We start from the raw sequence: 20,459 nt of genomic DNA, 5'->3' as shown, positions 1-20,459 counted from the left end.
TGGTTTCAGGTTTGTTGCTCTTCTTCCACCCCACTCCCCGATCTTATCATTCACCTTTTTTGACATGATGGATTGCTTTTAGTGCTAAAGAAAAAAATGTCATAAGGATTTCTTCCTAGTCTATTCCCACAGTATTAGCCAACAACGAATTCTCACCTATCACTCACAACTCAATCTTCTCTCTCTCTCTCGTCTCTCTGATCTCTCTCTCGTCGCCTCTTCTCTCTTCTCTTCTCTCTCTTATATATATATATATATGTATATATATATATAATAAATTATATATATATATATTAATATAAATATATATATATTATATATATATATATATATATATATATATATTATGATATATATATATCTATATATATATATATATATATATAAATATATATAATATAATATATAAATATATTATATATATATATATAATATATATATAGATATATGTATGTATGTATGTATATATATATATATATATATATATATATATCTATATTATATATATATATATATATATGTATATATATATATATATAATATATATAGTATATTATATATATATATATATATATATATATAGATATATATACATATGTATAGCTGAATCACGAAGTTTTGGAAAGTGATAAATCCATAAATAAAGATATAAGCCACAAAGGAAAAATAAACAACGGAATTTCCGCAAGATCTTCGATGTTCAACGTCCTTTTCTTAGCAGATAAACTGACTTACATGAGGAATTGATAATACAGGAAAGCTCATATAACTATATATATATATATATATATATATATATATATATATATATATATATATATATATATATATATATATATATATATATATGTATAGCTGAATCACGAAAGTTTTGAACGTGATAAATCCATAAATAAAGGTATAAGCCACGAAGGAAAAATAAACAACGGAATTTCCGCAAGATCTTTCGATGTTCAATGTCCTTTTCTTAGCAGATAAACTGACTTACATGAGGAATTGACAGTACAGGAAAGCTCGTATAACTGACAGATAGGGATTATAAGTAGATTCCTAGAATCCGGCACACCTGGAAAAAGAGTAACCTTTCCAAACAAGCATAAACATGGGTACAATTTAAAAAACAAAAAGATTAAGTCAGTCTGCTCAGACACAAGGGCAAGGCAATTAAAGGATAATATAGGGTGACAGCTATTCAGAACTTTGGTAATCAAAAACTTAATCACAATACATTTTCACAATACATATTAAACATATATATACAACGAAAATATCTCTAAGGCAACTAATTTGTATTTAAGACTGTAATTATATCTTTGAGGTCATTCTTAAACATGTTACAAATGCAAGGGTCTAAATGAAATTGGCCACGACTGATATTAAAATTACAATGTGAAGTAAGTTGTATTATAGCCGATTCTAAAAGATTTTGTGATAAGACATCTTTTGACCTTGCAATTACTGAACTACCAATCCAATTTATTTGATGGTTGTTTTCACTTAAATGAATGAATATTGCATTAGATGTTTGCCCAGTTTTTACGGAATATTTATGTTGGCTTAATCTTACTTCTAAGCCCTTGCTCAACTGTCCGAGATAAAAGGAGGGGCAGTCCATAAATGGAATTTTATATATTATGTTGTTGCTTTCCCTGGGGCCATTTTTTATTAAGATTCCTTTTAGTGTGTTATTATAGGTATAAACAAGGTTGACCTTAAAGGCTTTTAACAATGATTTAATGGTTTCAAATCCGTTGAAATAAGGTAAACTAAGAATTTTCTTAGAATTTTCTTTCTCCGTGTTACTTACACTATAGCTTTATTATAACAAATATCTAATATATGTGAAGGATAACATAAATCTTTCCCTATTTTTCTTATGTATTCAATTTCTTGATCCAAATATTGGGGACTGACAATGCACAATGGTCGTAAAAACATAGAAGAAAAAATTTATATTTTGATGTTAAGATGGTGGCCTGAATAGAAATGAACATAAGTTAATTTGTTGATTAGTTTCCTATAAATGCTGAATTTACATTGAAATGGTTCTCTATGTATGAAAACATCTAAGAAGGGAGGCAATTGTCTTTTTCCAATTCTAGAGTAAACTTAATCGATGGTACCTGGTTATTTAATTTAGAGAGTAAATCTTTTTCATCAATACCAGCAGGCAGAACATCTAAAATATCAACATATCTATATCCCTTTACAGGAATATAAATGATATTAGGTAAGTAGCGTTTTTCAAAGAATCCCATGTACAAGTTTGAGAGGAGTGGTGATAAAGGGTTTCCCATTGCCATGCCAAATATTTGTTGATAAAATTCACCATTAAATATAAACTTACAATCATAAATGCACAAACTAGTGAGTGAAATAATGTGACTTATAGGTAGAGGTAATTCATCCTGAGTTAGTTCATTACTAAGAATTTTAAAATAGAGTCTATAGGGACTTTAGTAAAAAGAGAACATACATCAAAACTAACGAATCTATCAGTGGGGCAAAGAGAATTTTGTTTATCAACTAAATCTAGAGAATTATATATATGAGAATCAGAGATGGTTCCAAGTAACGGGGACAAGATCTTAGTGATATATTTCGAAAGCTTATATGAAATTATCCTTTAATTGTCTTGCCCTTGTGTCTGAGCAGATTGACTTAATCTTGTTTGGAAAGGTTACTCTTTCTCCAGGTGTGCCGGATTCTAGGTACTAATCTCCTTATTATCCCTATCTGTCAGTTATATGAGATTTCCTGTACTGTCAATTCCTCTTGTAAGTAAGTTTATCTGCTAAGTAGAGGACGTTGAACGTTGAAAGATCTTGCGGAAACTCTTTTGTTTATTTTTCCTTCGTGGCTTATATCTTTTTATATATAAATGTGTATTATATATATATATATATAGATTATATATATATATATATATATATATATATTATATATATATATATATATATATATATATATACTCATATATAATTATTTATTCGATTAGGCTATGCAACACATTCGCTTTGAATTCATTATACCTTTGGACAGAATTCATTATAACTTGGGACAAACAAGATTCTAACCAACGCCCTTTTGGGATTGGGACTTGGGTATCTTGTATAGTGCCCCATGGTAGAATGACCGACACAGTGGGTTATTTGTGGTTTTATATTCAAGAGCATAAAAAAAGTTTACTAAACATTGTTACAAACTGTCATCCATATGTACATACAAGCATACACATGCCACACAAACACACACACACACACACACATATATACCATATATATATATATATAAAAAAGAAAACATATATATATATATATATATATATATATATATATAATATATATATAGAACCAAAAAATCAGCAGGAGGTCACTCGGCACAGTCACACTAAGTAGATGAAGGCAGGCAGGAGCACACAGGAATTTGACATTTTGACATTTATTCCGACGTTTCGCAATACATTATTGCATCCTCAAGGAATTCTACAATAGATGTAAATAAAATAATTTTTAAAACTTTTTTTAAAAATTATAAAATTAAAAATAGTTATCTATAAGTCAATTTAAAAGACCATATTTAAAACACATTAGGTTAAGTTGAAACACAAGATACAAAAAAATAAAACATGGAATTGAACATTAATCTACAAGGATTTATTAAAAAATATATAATAATAATAATAATAATAATAATAATAATAATAATAATAATAATAATAATAAATAACTAAAGGAGAGGAGCTAACCTGCCAGAGCAAAGTCAAGAGTAAAACTGAAGGCAGAAACGAAAAGTAAACAATAAGAGGCTTTAAGAACAACAACAAAGTCAAGGTAAAAAAAGTTGAACAGCTGAGGACTGGGTATTTAAAACCGAAACAAGTTGTTTAATTTTCAGCGTCTAAAATAAATAGCTCTTTATGGTTGTAGACCTGTCCAATTATAGAGAAATCTTTGTATTGGAAGCTAGTTTTATATTGCAAAGAATGATTTCTTATGTTGGATGCATCTGGGTTGGATAGGCGACATCCAGTTCTGTGACTAACCCCCCTATGAGAATCGACTCGTAACCTAAGAAGACGCTTCGTGCATCCCACATAATTTCCCATATCACATCTGGGACAAGTATACTTATATACCACATTAGACGTCATCAAAGGGCAGAGTCGGTCTTTTACTCTGAAAAGGGAGCTAATTGTAAGGGGGTTTTTCGAAATCAAATTTACGTCAAGGGCATTAAAATGTTCATTGATTATTTTAGTGAAGCCTGTACGGAAGTTGTCAGATTTTATGTACTGAAAGGATGCGTAGAATTTTTTCTTTGGAACGTTAAAATACAAAGGTCTGTTAGAGAACTTTTTGCTGAGTAATTTCTGTATGATCTTGTTAATGATCTTGGTAGGGAAACAGTTATAGTTAAAATATTTGTAAAGGAAGGTAATTTCGTTATGGAAAAGTTGCCAGTCTGAAGTGAGTAATAGTGCCCGATGAATAAGTGTATAAACAGAATGTAACTTAAAGTTATAAAAACAAAAACTATAAAAATTGGAGCCCAGATCTGTTAAAGGTTTTCTTCCTAAAAATGGTGGTTTTAAAACAGTTACTATCTATCCCTAGATACCGAAACGTCTAAAAATGGTAAACGACACTCCTGCTCCTTTCGATAGTAAACGTGATGTTAGGGTGACGTGAGTTAGCAAATTCAAGGAAAGACGCAGAGTGAAACTCACGCCTGAAAAGGGCAAAAGTGTCGTCCACGTATCGAGCATAAAACAGGGGGCGGAAAGATAATGGGCAATCATCAAGCATGGATTCCTCCAGGAAACACATGAAAATATTAGCGAATGTTGGGCCAAGAGGGAAATTATGTGGGATGCACGAAGCGTCTTCTTAGGGTACGAGTCGATTCTCATAGGGGGGTTAGTCATAGAACTGGATGTCGCCTATCCAACCCAGATGCATCCAACATAAGAAATCATTCTTTGCAATGTAAAACTAACATCCAATACAAAGATTTCTCTATAATTGGACAGGTCAACAACCATAAAGAGCTATCTATTTTAGAGACGTTGAAAATTAAACAACTTGTTCCGGTTTTAAATACCCAGTCCTCAGTGTTTAACTTTTTTTACCTTGACTTTGTTGTTGTTCTTAAAGCCTCTTATTGTTTACTTTTCGTTTCTGCCTTCAGTTTTACTCTTGACTTTGCTCTGGCAGGTTAGCTCCTCTCCTTTAGTTATTTATTATTATTATTACTATTATTATTATTATTATTATTATTATTATTATTATTATTATTATTATTATTATTATTATTATTATTATTATTATTATTATTATTATTATTATTATTATTATTATTATTATATATTTTTTAGTAAATCCTTGTAGATTAATGTTCAATTCCATTTTTTTTGTAACTTGTGTTTTAACTTAACCTATTGTGTTTTAAATATGGTCTTTTAAATTGACTTATAGATAACTATTTTTAATTTTATAATTTTTAAAAAAAAGTTTTAAAAATCATTTTATTTACATCTATTGTAGAATTCTTTGAGGATGCAATAATGTATTGCGAAACGTCGGAATAAATGTCAAAATGTCAAAATGTGTGTCCCTGCCTGCCTTCATCTACTTAGTATATATATATATATATATATATATATATATATATATATATATATATATATATATATATTAGATGTCTGGTATATATAGTTATGTTCAACAGGAAAGGGTTCTACGTTTACAACAAATCTTAAGATATATTCAATATCTTATTTATTACAATTGAAGAGACGCCTATCAAACAATGCAGCCATTCCATACTAATATCTCACTTATCTCTTACTCCTGCTCTCTCTCATCGATTAAAATACAAATAAATTTAAGGAGCACATTTTGTATATTTTCATGTTCATTATTATTTTCAAAAATAACGTCTTTCCCCAGAGTTTGAAGAGCCCGTGTCCATCATGTACAACGGCACCTGTGCAATGGAGGACCTATCAAGAACTTCCTACTGCACCGTTAAGGAGACGGACCGTTTCACCTTGACTTGCGCAGCCTCCAAGTTTTTCTTTGATTCCGTCGAGCTTTGGTTCTCACCCACAGACGAGGGAGTGTTTGATGAAGGTAAAGGATTTCACTTTTAATCCTAAGCAAAAGGCTCACAGCTGCTTTCTTCACGTAAGCTAGAAGGTGGCCCAGAATTTGTGAAAAGTGTTAGGATGTCAAGGATGTCAGTCAGGTACTCTCTCTCTCTCTCTCTCTCCTAGGAACGATACAGTCTGTGCCCTCACAGTTTCGTTGCTGATAGGCTCAAAGACCCTTCCTTATACTTTATTGAATATCCTGTCAAATTTGCTTGCCAAGCTTTATACCGTTTCCTCAATATGTCAATGGTGTTACGGCCTCTGAGAGAGGTCCGCTTCAGGTTTGATATGAAATAAATAAAAAAAAAAATATTTCAACACCAACAGTTGAAACTGGGGATACGAATATAGAAAGAAACACTAACACAACAAAGGTTTATTTACAAGCTTACTAACATAGGTAAATGCAGAATGGTATCTCCTATTTACATAAAAAGATAGAATCTTACACTGCATGAACTGGGGGAACAGTGAGGCAATTCAAATACTTGCTAGTCAATTTGGCAATTCGAAGCAATGGCTTCTCAAAAGGAAAACGGTGATTGCAGACGTCTTCTTGACTCCGTATTGCAGAAACTAGTCTACTTGTAAGGCAGGAACTCCCCAAAACCTCTAGCAGGACCTTTTCTTCTCTGAAGTCTGCTCAACGTCAAGATAACACGGTCGTGCACTCCTGAAGACGACTAGACAAGTATCCAACCAACTCTCGAGCAACTTTTTCTCTGATCCATCGTCTGTCCTTTTCTCTCTTATCTCTCACGGATGATCTCTGCTGCCGCTGATCTCTCACTGATAATCTGATCTGTGGCTCTTACTGAGGATATCTCTCTGTGACTAACTGGAGTCTCTCTTTTACGATCTCTGCTTTCTCCTGCTACGACCATCATATTTATATGGCACTCAGGGGGCGGAGCCCAAGGCAAATGTCACAGACTCACGAGATTTCCAGAACTTCTTAGATGAATCTAGACGAGGTATTGCATCATATTTCGCTGCATTTCTCCCGACACTTAGGCGCGTGTTGCGCTCCACAACATGCCCGACGATTCCAGAACAACCGCGAAAACAGGCGCCTCCAACAAGGGCACGAAAGCCTCCTTGCTGCCGAACTTCTCGAAAATGCATTTTCCTTTCCTTTATCCTTCTTTGCTATGAAGCAATTACCATCACACGCCCCCCAAAAGAGAAAAAAAATGAAATCAACTGATTTTATTTTTTTCTAAAGAGAAACAAGAATTAAACAGCAGGGAACAATTCTGCATAAAGCTTTAATCCAGTCAAACACACATGCTTCTCCACTCACACACTCACTCGTGCGATAACAGAAAATGGTTATTAGGCTACTCATTCTGAGAAATCTCTAGAGAGGATATCAGCTAATACATTATCCTTTCCCCTTATATGAACTATCTTCAGGTTATAGTCTTGTAATTCTAAACTCCAACACATTAGACGTTTATTCTTGTTCCTAAACCTCTCCAAATAAAATAACGGATTATGATCAGTATACACAATTGAAACAGAACCGCTACGTGCGTAAATCTCAAAGTGTTGCAAGGCTGTAACTAAACCAAACAATTCCTTTTCAATAGTGGAATAGTTCTGTTGCGCTTTTTCAGTTTCTTTGAATAATAGGCAACTGGGAGTTTCATTCCATTCACTTATTGTAACAAAACCCCTCCTACGCCAATATCACTGGCATCATCGCTAAATTAAATTCCTTACCAAAATCGGGTAATAATAAAACTGGCTCGTGAATCATTATAGCCTTTTACTGCTTCCTTTCTTAAACAGATTAGCCTTTTACTGCGTCCTTTCTTAAACAGATTAGTTATGGGAGCGCTTATTTCCGAGAAATTTGGTACGAATCTACGGAAATACGAAACCATTCCAAGAAATCTCATGGCCTGTTTTTTAGTTGTTGGGATTGGGAAATTCACAATAGCTTCTATGTTCCGATCCTTTGGACAGATTTTACCAAGACCTAACTTATGTCCTAGATAAGTTATAGAGGCTTTCCCAAATTCGTACTTCTTTAGATTAAGAACGAGATTCGCTTTGGTAAGGGCCCTCAAGACTCGCCAAAATCCTTACATGATCCTCCCAAGTTTCTGAAAATATCACAAGATCATCTAAGTACACGACACAGTTGTTGATGCCACTTAAATACTTTATGCATTAACCTTTGGAAGGTACTGGCTGCGTTCTTCAAGCCAAAAGCCATAACTTTGTGCTCGAAACTACCAAATGGCGTTTAAAGGCGGAAATTTTTCGGGCTCGTTCACTTAAAGGTACTTGCCAATAACCTTTAGCCAAAGCAAGCTTTGAGATGAACTTGGAATTTCCAATTCTATCTAAGCAATCGTCAATCCTGGGTAAGGGAAAATTACTTTGCTTCGTTACACTGTTCACCTTCCGGAAATCAATGCACAATCTATCTGATCCATCTTCCTTTTTCACCAGAACTACCGGGGAACTCCATTCACTCTCGCTAGGTACTATCTAATCATTATCTAGCATGTAACTAATTTCCTTCCTCACAGATTCTGCCCTTTCTGGGTTGAGACGATATGGACTTTGCCTAATGGGTTTCGTGTTCTGCAACTCAATATCATGTTCTAAAACATTGTTTAGACCTAGTTTGTCACTAATAGTTTCAGGATAATTCACTAAAACATTACGTACTTCCCTCACCTTTTTCTCTTCTAAACCCTGATTAAAAACTTCGAAATTCATAAGCACCTAAGAGTTTTTCTCAAAGCTAATCTCTTTCTGGGACACCGTCACTACAGGCACGGGGCGTTCGTTATATTTCTTGAGCAAATTTACATGCAGCCACTTTGCTCTACGTTTACCCATATCTATTAAACAATTCAGATTCCCCCTCTTCTCTAAAATCGAAAAAGGACCTTCGAACTTATACGATAAAGAGGGACCTTCTTTCTAGGATAATACTAAAAATTTCATTTATCTCCTTACACAGAGATGTCTCTCTTTCCCTCTAAGATCATGCTTTCGTTTAGTTTCCCCTTAACTCTTCCTCTCGGTCTCCTTCGCTAGTTGCCAAGCATCCCTTAAACTGTTTTTATAATGCTCTAGATTAGTGATGTAGTCCTCACTACCTTCTTTATTCATTAAGTTACATTTTAACATTTCCAAAGGACCTTTAGCGGTGTGACCGAAAACAAGCTCAAATGGACTAAATCCGGTAGTGTCATTCGGTGCTAACCTTAAAGCTAACAGAACGAATGGTAACTTTTCTTCCCAGTCGTGTTCGAAGTTCTTACACAATTTCTGTAAACAACTCTTTAACGTTTGATGAAATCTCTCCACAATGCCTTGTGATTCGGGATGATAAGGTGTGGAAGTTACGAGTTTGATGCCTAACTCTTACATTCTATCCTTGAAATATTTGGATACAAAATTACGACCATTATCACTCTGTATAGTACGAGGCAGACCAAACTTAGAAAAATAATTCAAGAATCGTTTAACTACAGTCCTCGTGTTGCCGCTTCTTACGGGTACCGCCTCGGGATAGCGAGTTAGTCTATCAATGATTGTCAACAGATATATATTCCCTCCCTTACTTCTAGGCAAAGGTCCAACCATATCGATAACTACATTCTCAAAAGGTTCGCCTACCGAAGGAATATTACACAAGGGAGTTCTGGGGATTACTTGATTTGGTTTCCCGGCAATTTGGCATTCATGACAGCTTCAAACATACCTCTTTACATCATTTTTCATTTTAGGCCAAACATATGCCCTACTAATACACTTGAAAGTTTTATTTACTCCCAAATGTCCTTGCTCATCATGTGCTAACTTCAAAACTAGCTCCCGAAGCTTCCTAGGAACTATTAATTGTTCTGTGACTTCCCCTTTACCACCTGACTTTGGTCGAACATAACGACACAAAACTTCGTCCTTTAAACAAAAAGTTTCCTTACACACATCATCGAGATTATCATCCAGCTCACATTCAAAAATTCGGGTTAGTGTCTCATCCTCTCTCTGCAACTTGACTAGCTCATCCTTATCTAATATGTTAGAGCCTAATTCATCACCATAACTAGAACTAGATACTGGTACATTTACTACGTTACTCTCGACAGCTACACCTTCCGTTTGGCTATCACTGTCAACGATAGAGTTAGGTCTCTCAGCCACACTCATGCCAAGATCAACCTCGCTACCTCTATCACACTCGTTCGAATCCACGAACTCACTCCCTTCGAATCCACGAATTCACACTCGTTCGAATCCACGAACTCACTCTCGTTCGAATCCACGAACAAATTATGATAGTAGTCTATTTCTGTATCTAAACCCAACCTAGTTACTACCAATGCAGGCACTGGAATATTCCTCACAACAGGATTCACATTCTTGGATAAAGCTAAGTCATTGCCGACAATAATGTCAACGCCTTCGACGGGAAAACTGTCCACAACTGCAAGTTTCACTTCTCCTGACACTACCTGACTTTCTAAATTCAACTTCAACATAGGACAAAGAACACAAGTGTTAGGAAATCCACCTAACATGACTTTCTCTTCCATATTGATTTCTGCCCTGTTCGGTACACTTTCTGTCCTAATCAGTGAGACAGCAGCTCCTGTGTCTCGAAGCAAGACCACTTCTCTCGAATCTACTCCTCCAAGAGAGGAAACTACGCCTTCTGACAGAAATTCACCAAAAATTTTCCTAGTTTCTCTCATCACATCATTCCTACTTGATGAAAGGTTAACTAGAGACACTGGTTTCTTACCGTCCTTCCTTTCTACTGCACAATTTCTCACTAAATGCCCTTTCCCATTACATAGGAAACAAGTTAATTCTAAGCCACTAGATTGCCATCCTTACTCTTTACAAACCTTAGACGTATACCATGTTTTCCGCATGTATAACAGGAATAGTCACTTTTACTCGCATTGCTATTGCTAGGACTGAAACCTTTACTGCTTTGTACTCTACCAGATGAAGGATCATTTCGTTTCTTACTAACACTCAAATTATGAGTTAGACTATATTCGTCAGCTAGCCTAGTTGCTCCTGCAAAAGATACTTTTCGCCTATCCTCTATATAAAGTTTAATCTCAGGAGATACGTTATCTTTGAAGTTTTCTAACAACACTAAGTTCTTCAAACTATCAAAATCCTCAACCTTAGCAGAAGTGAACCAATAAAAAAACAGCCTTTCTAACTTCTTACCGTATTCTACATACATAGTATTTTCATCCTTTCTCAAATTTCTAAATTTTTTACGGTATGCCTCCTACTAGCCTATACGAGCTAAGAACAGTTTCTTTCACGATATCGTAATTATCACATTCCTCCTTCGACATGCAAATATACACAGTAAGTGCCCTACCACTCAAAACTGATTGCAAATATAAAGTCCACATTTCTTTAGGAGAACCTACTCGTTCCATTAACTTCTCAAAACACATGAAATATGTTGTAACATCTTCCTCATCAAACTTTGGTACTAAGTTTAGCACTGCACTCATACCTATAGCTGGTTCACTTACGGTAGATTCTTGGATGAGCCCTATTTTCACGAGACGTTTGTTTGGCGGCCGCTGATTGGCCTAGGTTAACCAGGAGGTAGGCAGTTTCCCACCCAGCCAATCAGCGGCCGCCAAACTAACGTCTCGTGAGAATAGGGCTCATCCAAGAATCTACCTTAAGTGAATCAGTTATAATGTATCAGCTCTGTTTTCGTTCTCGCCTGACCGACTGTAACGAGTACTTTCCCTTAACCAAGCAATTTCCAACTCATGCATATGCTCTTTCTCTCTCTCTTCCTGCTCATGCATATGCTCTTTCTCTCTCTCTTCCTGCTCATGCATACGCTCTTTCTCTCTCTCTTCCTGCTCATGCATACGCTCTTTCTCTCTCTCCTCCTGCTGCATTACCAACATTTCTCTCTCTTGCTGCATTTTCATTGCTTCTCTCGCTTGCTGCACTTCCCTGTAAGCTGCTCTTTCCTCTCTCTCATACTTTTCTTTTTCTTTCTTTCTTCTCAACATACTCACGGAGATCATTCCCCTCTAGACCTAGGAGCTTGCCTGACTCAATAAACTCTTTCACCATCTCACTCATTCTGGTTCTTTCAATATTTTCCCTGTTTCAATCTGTTAAAGTTTTGATAGCCTAAGCAAGGTCGCCACAATGTTACGGCCTCTGAGAGAGGTCCGCTTCAGGTTTGATATTAAATAAATAAAAAAAAATATTTCAACACCAACAGTTGAAACTGGGGATACGAATATAGAAAGAAACACTAACACAACAAATGTTTATTTACAAGCTTACTAACATAGGTAAATGCAGAATGGTATCTCCTATTTACATAAAAAGATAGAATCTTACACTGCATGAACTGGGGAACAGTGAGGCAATTCAAATACTTGCTAGTCAATTTGGCAATTCGAAGCGATGGCTTCTCAAAAGGAAAACGGTGATTGCAGACGTCCTCTTGACTCCGTATTGCAGAAACTAGTCTACTTGTAAGGCAGGAACTCCCCAAAACCTCTAGCAGGACCTTTTCTTCTCTGAAGTCTGCTCGACGTCAAGATAACATGGTCGTGCACTCCTGAAGACGACTAGACCAGTATCCAACCAACTCTCGAGCAACTTTTTCTCTGATCCTTCGTCGGTCCCTTTCTCTCTTATCTCTCACGGATGATCTCTGCTGCCGCTGATCTCTCACTGATAATCTGATCTGTGGCTCTTACTGAGGATATCTCTCTGTGACTAACTGGAGTCTCTCTTTTACAATCTCTGCTTTCTCCTGCTACGACCATCATATTTATACGGCACTCAGATTTCCGGAACTTCTTAGATGAATCTAGACGAGGTATTGCATCATATTTCGCTGCATTTCTCCCGACATTTAGGCACGTGTTGCGCTCCACAACATGCCCGAAGATTCCAGAACAACCGCGAAAACAGGCGCCTCCAACACGGGCACAAAAGCCTCCTTGCTGCCGAACTTCTCGAAAATGCGTTTTCCTTTCCTTTATCCTTTTTTGCTATGAAGCAATTACCATCACAAATGGTCATTGTATATATATGGAGTTCTGGCTTAACACTGATTGTAGGCGAAAGCAAACACCAATATGAAGTGGGTTCTTGCACCGTCATCTTTCGGAATGATACAAAACCCTAAGTAGCCGTCGGGGGTCGGGGCGATCTCTGGCTAACTGAGTGAATGATTGTCCCGGATGCATATTCCCCAAAAGTATTATATATGGTTCGGCCAGACGAGTGAGAACGGGCGGGCGCTTACTGTACATCCTAAATTCTTGGTTCTATGGTTCGCGCCTAGGAGCCGACGATTTTATCATCGACTAAAAATTCCTCTTCGATTAACATATATGAAAATATATTAATTCCGAGGTAGAGCGAATTAGATTTTAAAGGACATTTGTCGCTTAATGTGTGTGTGGTTGTATGTATATATATATATATATATATATATATATATATATATATATATATATATATATAATATATATATATAGTATATATACTGTTACATTTATTGATCTCGTCTACCCAGCATTTAGTTAAATGTTTTGATTGCTAGAAAAGCAGCCATTTACCCTAATATCAGCTGGTTTTAGGCGGGAACCCAAATCAGGCCACCCGTAGTTGCGGGAAGGGGGAAATAAAGACTCTTGTCAGCCTTTAGGGACATATCCCAAAAGGGAGGGTGTAGGTAGCTAGGTACTTTGTAGGCCTACTCCTAAGATCTTTTATCCTGTGAACTTCTTGCTGGCGATATGCTCTGTTTCCAGGAATGCCGCCGGAAAGGAGGATAAGCTGGCCCCCAACACCCATGCTTAACCCATGCAGTCGCTCTCAGTTGCCTCCAGTCGTGACCTCGGACGGATGTCCCCAGCCAGCAGCCTTCCATTAGGCTTCCCACGGCGCTAATGGCGCACCCAGACCTGAGACAAGGCCGACGCCGCATTCTACAAAGGTCCACTTACTATGGCATCCAGGTACGTCTTGTGAATCAGTCATATTGCAAGTTCTTTTTCCTCCTAGTGTCCATAACTACTCCCCATTTTCAAAAGTCAAACTCCTAATTCTCAAATGACTATTCCTTTGTTCCTTTTCACTGCCTCGTGGCCGCATGCCTCCCTTTTGTGATCGTCCCAGACAAATGAAGTCACTGAATATTTCATTTAACACTAAGAATTCCTCCTCAGTGTGTTAGACAAAGTGAGTAACTATAACTTGTGCAAGAAACGGCCTCTTGTAAATAAATGTATGTAAATTAATTAGCTGGGTTTTCTGGCGACCTCCTCTAGAGTAAATTAACACAATAAATCCTTTTAAGGTAAGTTTCAAGTAATTTATTCTGCATTTTCCCTCAAATATTTTCCTTTACGTATTTGGGCCCTTAAGGCCAGGCTTCAAACGTAAAAATGGCGACTGCTTGCTGGCATCGAATCCGGGTTTGCTTAAAAAGCTTGTAAAACGCGTTATCCCTTGTAAAACATAAAACTGTAAATGATTTTACAAAGCGTAAATCAAAGCACACTTGCAGCAGGAGACACACACACGACTCACTGTAAGGCAAATCATTCATATAATATGATTATTTATAACCAATGTTAGCTTAAGGTACGTTAAGGAATTATTTTAGAAGTGGTTTAAAAGAGTGTTAAGTAGAAATATTATTGTAACTGCGAAAGCACCAGGGCTTAATTTTAGCGGCAAGCAAACAATTTGCCCCGCGAATCCTCTGTTAACATGTATCAGCTAGGCACGTGTGTGTAAGATATATGCCAGAAAATACTAGTTCAATCTAGGAAGTGCTTTGCCAGGGTTTATTGCATGTTTTAGCAAGCCTAGCTAGTTAGGAGTGTTCTACTAATAGTTACGGCAAAAGAAGTGTACAATTCTTTTGTCTGTGATATGTTAGGGGAATTCGTTTTAACTTAGTTTTCATTCAAAGTGTTGGTAACCGCTTAGCCTGCCAGCTATCAGCTTGGCGCATGCGCTCTCTTAGTCCTGCCAGCCAACCTCGGTCTCACAAAGCAATGCATTCATCACCTCAAGCATTATCTCAATGATTTAAGCAAAGTAACATAAGTCTTGAAGTTTTAACGTAAATAATATCAATCTCGATACTAGTATCTATCGTTCTGCAAGAGAAATTAACATTAATTCATCTTGAATAAGAAATGAGAATTTCGTTTTGTAAATCGCTCTACCGTACAGCTATCAGCTGATTCGCCATTGCGGGTAGCAGCCCGCTCTGCTAGCGCTCACTGCCCGTTTCACCTCGTATCGCTCACCCGCTCGCTGAGCAAAAGTTTCATTTCACTTCGAGCTTAACGTAACCTCTTTTACAAATGTTTGCTAACATCGTTTCAAAACCTTACCGTCATTTTCACGTGTCACTTATGTAAAGTTAACGTAAATCTTAAAAGTAAATCCCATTAAAAGAATTGTTCACGTAAAACGCAATCCATTTCAAAGTAACGTAAACATTGTTCATCGCTAGTGCGTTATCGTTTTCATAAACCTTATCCAAAGCAATTCTTTCATTAAACTTTAACGTAAGGAGATCATTTAATGCAAGTTGCATCATATTCAACTAACATAATTAGTAGTTCAAATAAATACAAGGAAGTTCGTATCATTTTCACCCTCTCAGAGAGAGAGAGACAGAGAGAGAGAGAGAACCTATTATTCATTAAGCCAAGAGTACTACGTCTATTACTTACATTAACATTATGTTAGTCTCTTGTGTCTTTCATTTACACACGCCTGTGTCCATTTATTTCATTTACCGAGTACTTCAGCCAAGGACTGAGCATTTCCAATTTACCATTACCTGTCATGCCCGAGTGGTCTTTTCCATTTCTTTATCCCAGAAGACTTGTGTATACTACAAGCACAGATTGCACAGTGTGCACCGCAACCTCATTACTTCCATCAAGGAAGTCGTTACCAGTCTAGGACTGGCCACCACCAGTGCACTTCAGGCCTTAACATTTTACAGTGCCACTAATTCTTGACACTGTCCATCGACTGGCTGCTGAAGTACTCCCACTTTTACTTTCTCTCCTCCACAATTACACTCTGCCACGAACAGAGTGCCATTTCTCTTCAGTATATTTGAGTATGCTGCAAGTGCCAATGCACCTGTACAGGCCGTACAGGTCGCTATTTACCTGCGTGTCCGTCCTTACGGAACGCCCAATTCATTAGTGTTTCCATGTCCAAGGATCAGTGCTCTTTCGGAACACTCAACAAGGGAACGCCTCCCGAAGTGCCGCAATACCAGCCCTAAGTGCTGTCAAAAAGGAACGCCTCCTCAAAGTGCCGCTGCACCTGTACAGACGTACAGGTAGCTATCTACCTGCATGTCCGTCCTATAGAACGCCCATTTCATTAGTATATCCGCTATTACGGATCACCCAACCAAGGAACTCCTCCATAAGTGCCGTGCACCTGTATTGGACCTACAGGTTGCCCATTCCAGCGTATCCCAAGTTAGGAACGCTCCTTAAGTGTGACGTACACCGCACACTCCATTTGATTTTCTCACCTCAGTAGAAGGTGCCATTCCAGAAGTGCCACCAACTTACGGAACACTTCCCAAGTGCCACAGAGCACCCAGTCTTTTAAGACTTTTCATTACCACATTGCAGATCCCATTTCCAAGCGAGTGACACGTTACCAAGTAGGCACTCCCCTTCTATCCAGTACAATTCCTGGCCATCATTTTCAAATTTATCTGAGCCTCTACTGCAGCCTAAGGGAAATGTCTTCCCCTGCTTCCAAGCCCCAGACCATGAGCTGGACTCCCGGTAAGAGGTGGTTGCGGAGGTTCTGCACCACTTGTTGTGTGCGTGGGCATGCTGTGGATTCCGACCAGTGCCCAAGTCGATCCCTACCTTGGGATGAGAGCTTCCAGGGTGAACTTCTCCAAGGCTACCATGAGGAACAGTCTCCTATGGCCTATCGGTGGGTACACGTCATGGCCGATGCTGAAGCCCAGGTCTCCCTCATTTCAAGAAAGGCACTGCCTAGGGGTGCCAAAATCCAGAGGGATGAAGCCATTCAGTTCGAATGGATAGATGGCCACCTCTACTCTATTCCTTCAGTCCTTCTGAAGGTGTAAATGCCCTTATGGGACCAGGAGACCAGGGAAACCACATTGTGCCGCCTGGCCGTAGTTGATAAATTTCATGACGTTTATCAGGTGATATTGGGCCGAGATCTCCTGAAGCCGTATCTCCCCTGGAGGCAGCTCCCACTACCAGATGCACCGGACCCCTGCAGCGTGCCAAATAATCAATTATCAGTTTTAGATTCCAGGGCTAGTGGCTCCAATGTCCCTGACATCTTTTCTATTAGTGAACCTCGTCCTGATCCCGTGACAGAGCTAGAAGTTCCTGCTGCATCCTACCCGCCTTTTACCATTTCACCGCCTACCTCCTCCCTTTCGGAAGAGGTAAGCCCACTAGTTAACCCCAGACTTGTTTCCGAGGGAAATTCAAAGGAGAATTCCTTAACCTCCCCACATCAAATCACTGCCACAGAGGACTTTTTACACTGGAAGCCTTGGTGACCCCACAGATTTGCAACCTGTGGTGCCATCTCAGCCTTATCACCCAGCGCCACGGAACAAGTTCTGGAACAAGTTCTGCCGAGACTGTGGCTGCAAGGGTCACATGTCTGCAAACTACGGAGGGTTTGCGAATTTTAATATTTCCGCCATCGCAATGGCCATCACCAATTCTTCCTCACTAGGACCCCCAGCTCAGGGCCCTATAACCGTCGCACCCCTCCAAAGTCATTATCCGCCAAGCCACGTCAGAGCCTACGACGACTCTGGCGCTCAAATCTCCCTGATACAAGAAAATCGAATCCCCCGAGGGGCTAACATTGACAGACGTCAACTCATCACCATTGAAGGCATCAACCATATCAAGCTGATCCTTCCGACCGTACAATTGAGAGTCACCAGACCTCACTTCTCCGAATTATGCACTCTTGCAGTTGCAAGCTACATTCCAGGAGGTTATGACCTCCTCCTAGGGCAAGACATGAAGTCTCCCTCACATTTCAAAAAGCCTAGGGGTCCTAACCCCACAACAAATCACTCCAAAGCAAGGAGCCATCCAAGACCTACTTCCTCCCGGAAGTACAGCCACCAACAGTCTTCCCCACTACCAAGGAGGGAGATTGATCATTCACAGTTCCGTTGAAAAACCTGTAACATAATAGGGCACTCCACTAATTGACCTAGGTGCCCTAGCAAGCTACCATGTTCCACAAGGCTTAGCCTTCCAGAAGAGACAGGAACCTTTGTCTCCCATTACCAAGGGTCCGCTGAGAGGTATTGCACCTCCGGTACCCATCACAGGTCCAGCTGACCTCAACTCTCTGCCAGTGCCACTTGGCAGCACTGAGCAGTGCCAAGCTCTGTCCAGCCTGGACGTTGAGCCACCACAAACCTTGACCTCTGTGCCTGGCCCCAAGCTAGTGCCAGCACCTAACCTTACCAAGGATACTCCTACAGGAGATCATCCCACAGGCATGGAGCTTACCACAGCCCATGGCCAATCCCAAGTCCATGAGTCTTCTTCAACATCACCTCTGTCGACTGAGGATGAACCTCAGGCAGACCTTACCTTTACACCTCCTCTGGACGACCAGGAACTGCCCGACCAGGAGTCAGCCTGAAGTCTTACCCTTACGACGGCTGTCACAGCAGCCGAAGTGAGGGCCTCCCCTGCAGTAGGTTCCACCTCTATGACGGTTGCTGCAGATACCGAAGTAGGGTGTTCTTCCGAAATCCCTCAGGCTACCACTGCCTCTGCTCCTGACAGCGTTTCTGGCCTTACCCCAGAGTCGGTGCCTCCGTCAACTCCTGGGACTGGTGTAGCCAGGCCCTGGAGGAATAAGAAGAAGAAGAAGAAGAAGAAGGGACGTAGCAAATTAACAAACTAACCAAAGAGCCACATGCTCTCCTTGACACCTGTGCCTGAGGTACAGTGTCACATTCATTTGCAGAGTGATCCTGGCACCTACCCAGAGAAGGTAGCCAGCCTGATCTCTGTCAGTAGACTAACAATTTAACCCACTAGAACATGTATCACTAACCCTCACTTAAATATAATTACCCCATTACATTTCCATCCTGGTACACTACTAACTGCTCATCATCCTCATGCATCATTACCTCACCTTACATACTTTAACAATTCAGGTTCGATAAACCACTGCTGTGCGTACCGCACTCTGGAATGATTGCGTCTCTACTTAACTGTAATGAGTAGGTTAGGCTAATAATTTAGTACCAGGGCATTAGGGTAGTAGCAAGGAGAGTTTTCAAAGTAACCTTTCATAGGGGTAGACTAGACTGTCGTCACAGACGACCCGTAGTTCTCACTTAGGCTAGATTACATTAATTCAGAGTTCGTAAACTTAGCATCTCCACCTATAAGTTAGGTAGGCCACTGTAGTTAGCCATATCGCTGCTCTAAAAACCTCAGTTAGAATAGGAGAACTGGGTAGTCGAGACGATCAAGTTATTTAGCCAAGGCCTTCACGCCCGAAAGGGAGTGAATGCCTTCTTAACAGGGGGAGCTGTTACATTTATTGATCTCATCGTCTACCCAGTATTTAGTTAAATATTTTGATTGCTAGAAAAGCAGCCATTTACCCTAATATCAGCTGATTTTAGGCAGGAACCCAAAGCAGGCCAGCCGTGGTTGCGGGAAGGGGGAAATAAAGACTCTTGTCAGCCTTAGGGACGTATCCCAAAAGGGAGGGTGTAGGTAGCTAGGTACTTCGTAGGCCTACTCCTAAGATCTTTTATCCTGTGAACTTCTTGTTGGCGATATGCTCTGTTTCCAGGAATGCTGCCGGAAAGGGGGGATAAGCTGACCCCCAACACCCATGCTTAACCCATGCAGTCGCTCTCAGTTGCCTCCAGTCGTGACCATTAGGCTTCCCACGGCGCTACTGGCGCGCCCAGACCTGAGACAAAGCCAACGCCGCTTTCTACAAAGGTCCACTTACTATGGCATCCAGGTACGTCTTGTGAATCAGTCATATTGCCAGTTCTTTCCCTCCTAGTGTCATAACTACTCCCCATTTTCAAAAGTCAAACTCCTAATTCTCAAATGACTATTCCTTTGTTCCTTTTCACTGCCTCGTGGCCGCATGCCTCCCTTTTTTCGATCGTCCCAGACAAATGAAGTCACTGAATATTTCATTTAACACTAAGAATTCCTCCCCAGTGTGTTAGACAAAGTGAGTA

General features: G+C 39.1%; 2 protein-coding genes and 1 long non-coding RNA gene across 4 annotated transcripts in view; all 3 read left to right on the top strand.

The window, feature by feature from the left end:
• LOC135210118 (uncharacterized) overlaps positions 1–9,092 on the top strand; it is a 59,425-nt gene extending 50,333 nt beyond the window's left edge. The window contains exon 3 of the long non-coding RNA XR_010313461.1: positions 5,952–9,092. This is a non-coding gene — a long non-coding RNA (uncharacterized LOC135210118). The remainder of the gene's footprint in view (positions 1–5,951) is intronic.
• Positions 9,093–13,766: 4,674 nt separating this feature from the next.
• LOC135210110 (vascular endothelial growth factor receptor 2-like) overlaps positions 13,767–20,459 on the top strand; it is a 131,000-nt gene continuing 124,307 nt past the window's right edge. The window contains exons 1-2 of one of the 2 annotated variants that reach the window (XM_064242920.1): positions 13,767–14,169; positions 20,054–20,230. The gene's annotated coding sequence lies outside the window, so the exon portion shown is untranslated. Of the gene's footprint in view, positions 14,170–17,835; positions 20,231–20,459 lie in introns of those variants that run through there. The other variant, XM_064242919.1, reaches the window with a different exon arrangement.
• Positions 14,101–18,877, top strand: LOC135209953 (uncharacterized). Its single transcript, XM_064242682.1, has 3 exons — positions 14,101–14,169; positions 17,391–17,642; positions 18,419–18,877. Exons 1-3 carry the CDS (start codon positions 14,101–14,103, stop codon positions 18,875–18,877), a joined length of 780 nt encoding a protein of 259 aa, XP_064098752.1.

Source organism: Macrobrachium nipponense, chromosome 39 (assembly GCF_015104395.2).
Source record: "Macrobrachium nipponense isolate FS-2020 chromosome 39, ASM1510439v2, whole genome shotgun sequence".
In the NCBI taxonomy this organism is placed as follows: Eukaryota; Metazoa; Arthropoda; class Malacostraca; order Decapoda; family Palaemonidae; genus Macrobrachium; species Macrobrachium nipponense.
Note: the sequence above shows the minus strand (reverse complement) of the source record. Positions and strands in the feature narration are given on the sequence as shown.

Bases quoted from the DNA above. Each gene is read 5' to 3' on its own strand.
- LOC135209953 (XM_064242682.1), top strand. From the start codon at position 14,101: ATGGCGCACCCAGACCTGAGACAAGGCCGACGCCGCATTCTACAAAGG. The intron at 14,170-17,390 runs GTACGTCTTGTG...GACGTTTATCAG, and splicing joins CCACTTACTATGGCATCCAG to GTGATATTGGGCCGAGATCT. The intron at 17,643-18,418 runs GTAAGCCCACTA...GTAACATAATAG, and splicing joins CCTCCTCCCTTTCGGAAGAG to GGCACTCCACTAATTGACCT.